The sequence below is a fragment of the Apaloderma vittatum genome, unplaced genomic scaffold, assembly GCF_000703405.1.
Source record: "Apaloderma vittatum isolate BGI_N311 unplaced genomic scaffold, ASM70340v1 scaffold2717, whole genome shotgun sequence".
Classification (NCBI taxonomy): Eukaryota; Metazoa; Chordata; class Aves; order Trogoniformes; family Trogonidae; genus Apaloderma; species Apaloderma vittatum.
In genome coordinates, this window is record NW_009724336.1 from 22,780 (window position 1) to 24,643 (window position 1,864).

General features: G+C 49.6%; 1 protein-coding gene across 1 annotated transcript in view; it reads left to right on the plus strand.

The window, feature by feature from the left end:
- The window catches only part of ITGB1BP2 (integrin beta 1 binding protein (melusin) 2), a gene marked incomplete at its 3' end in the record, with an annotated part of 4,134 nt that extends 3,510 nt beyond the window's left edge, over positions 1-624 (plus strand). Inside the window, exons 7-8 of the mRNA XM_009872430.1 lie at positions 207-277; positions 522-624. Coding sequence (XP_009870732.1) covers positions 207-277; positions 522-624 — 174 coding nt within the window. The remainder of the gene's footprint in view (positions 1-206; positions 278-521) is intronic.
- Between the last annotated feature and the right edge of the window lie 1,240 nt (positions 625-1,864).

The window sequence follows — 1,864 nt, forward strand, 5'->3', positions numbered from 1 at the left end:
CCAGCAGGACACAGAGGCCATTGCTGGGCTGTTGGCTGGGCATAGTTGCAGAGGAAGTCCTCACAGATGCTGGATCTAGTGAAAAGGTGATGTTGGGCATTGTGCAGCACCCTATGTAAGGACAGGAACCAATGGGTAGAACGTGGCTGTGCCATGCTATGCTGTGCCAGAGGCACAGCCAAAACTTTTGTCTGCTTGCTCCACAGATCTATCAAGGCCTGGATAGTAACACAGAAGTTTGTACTTTCCATCCTGGTGTTCCTGTCTTCCATGAGGGGTAAGAAACAACCCTTTACTGGGGAGCAAACTGACCCTGCTGAGAATTGAAAGTGCCACATCACAAGGTTTTGTGGCCTTAACAACAAGAACAGTGCAGTTGTGGGTGACATCTCCCTGGGTAACAGGTGGGCAGGGGGAGCAGCTGGTCCTGAGCCTCTCTCTTCCACCATCCCAAAGCCTGTTGTGGTCTCATCTCCTGCTCCCACGGATGGTCCCCACTGAGGTCACCCCACTCTCCCCAGGATGAAGTACTGGAGCTGCTGTGGAGTCAAAACGATGGACTTCAATGCCTTCCTAGCACAGCCAGGCTGCAGCAGTGGGCAGCACTGCTGGATGCAGAAAGAGGTAAGGGGGCTCTTGGCAGGGGTGACTTACGGGAACAAAGTGCTATTAGTAGCATCCAAGGAGTGTTCCTTCCCTTGCTTTGCATTGAAACCAGTTTCTGCATTTAATTGAAGGAAGGACTGGCCACTTGGGTGGAAGATAAGTCTGTGGTCAGAGGATGTAGAGAGGCAATTAGGAAAGCTAAGGCCTCCTTGGAATTAAACCTTGTGATGGGAGGTCAAAGACAATAGAGAGGGCTTCTTCAAATACATTGCGGGCAAAACTAACACTAGAGGCAATGTAGGCCCACTGCTGAATGAGGTGGGTGCCCTGGAGACAGAAGACAGAAAGAAGGTAGAGTTACTGAATGCCTTCTTTGCCTCTGTCTATACTGCTGGAGACTTCCCTCAGGAGCCTCAGTCTCCTGAGGTCTCAGAGGAAGTCAGGATAAAGGAGGAGTTTGCCTTGGTTGATGAGGACTGGGTTAGGGATCAGCTGGGCAATCTTAACATCCATAAATCCATGGGCCCTGATGGGATGCACCTGCAGGTGCTGAGGGAGCTGGCGGAAGTCATTGCTAGGCCACTCTCCATCATCTTTGGTAAGTCATGGGCAACAGGAGAGGTGCCTTAGGCCTGGAGGAAAACAAATGTCACTACAGTTTTCAAAAAGGGCAAGAAGGAGGACCTGTGTAACTACAGACCAGTCAGCCTCACCTCCACTAATAGAAAGGTGATGGAACAACTTATCCTCAGTGCTGTCTCTGGGCATATCATAGAATCATAGAATGGCATAGGCAAGGATAAGAAGGTCATTAGAAACAATCAGCATGGCTTTGCCAAGGGGAAGTCAGGTTTGACGAAATTGATAGCCTTTTATGAAGATGTAAGCAGGTGGATGGATGGTGGCTGTGCAGTGGCCGTGGTTTATCTGGATTTCAGTAAAGCATTTGACACTGTCTCCCACAGCATCCTCGTAGCTAAACTGAGGATATGTGGTCCGGATGATCAAGTAGTGAGGTGAGTCATCAACTGGTTGAAGGGAAGAAGTTAGAGAGTTGTGGTCAATGGGTCTGAGTCTAGTTGGAGGCCTGTACCTAGAGGAGTCCCTCAGGGATCGGTACTGGGACCAGTACTATTCAATATAATCATCAATAACCTAGATGAGGGAACACGGTGCACTGTCAACACTTCTGCAGATGACACAAAACTAGGAGGAGTTGCTGACACACCAGAAGGCTGTACTGCCATTCAGTAAGACC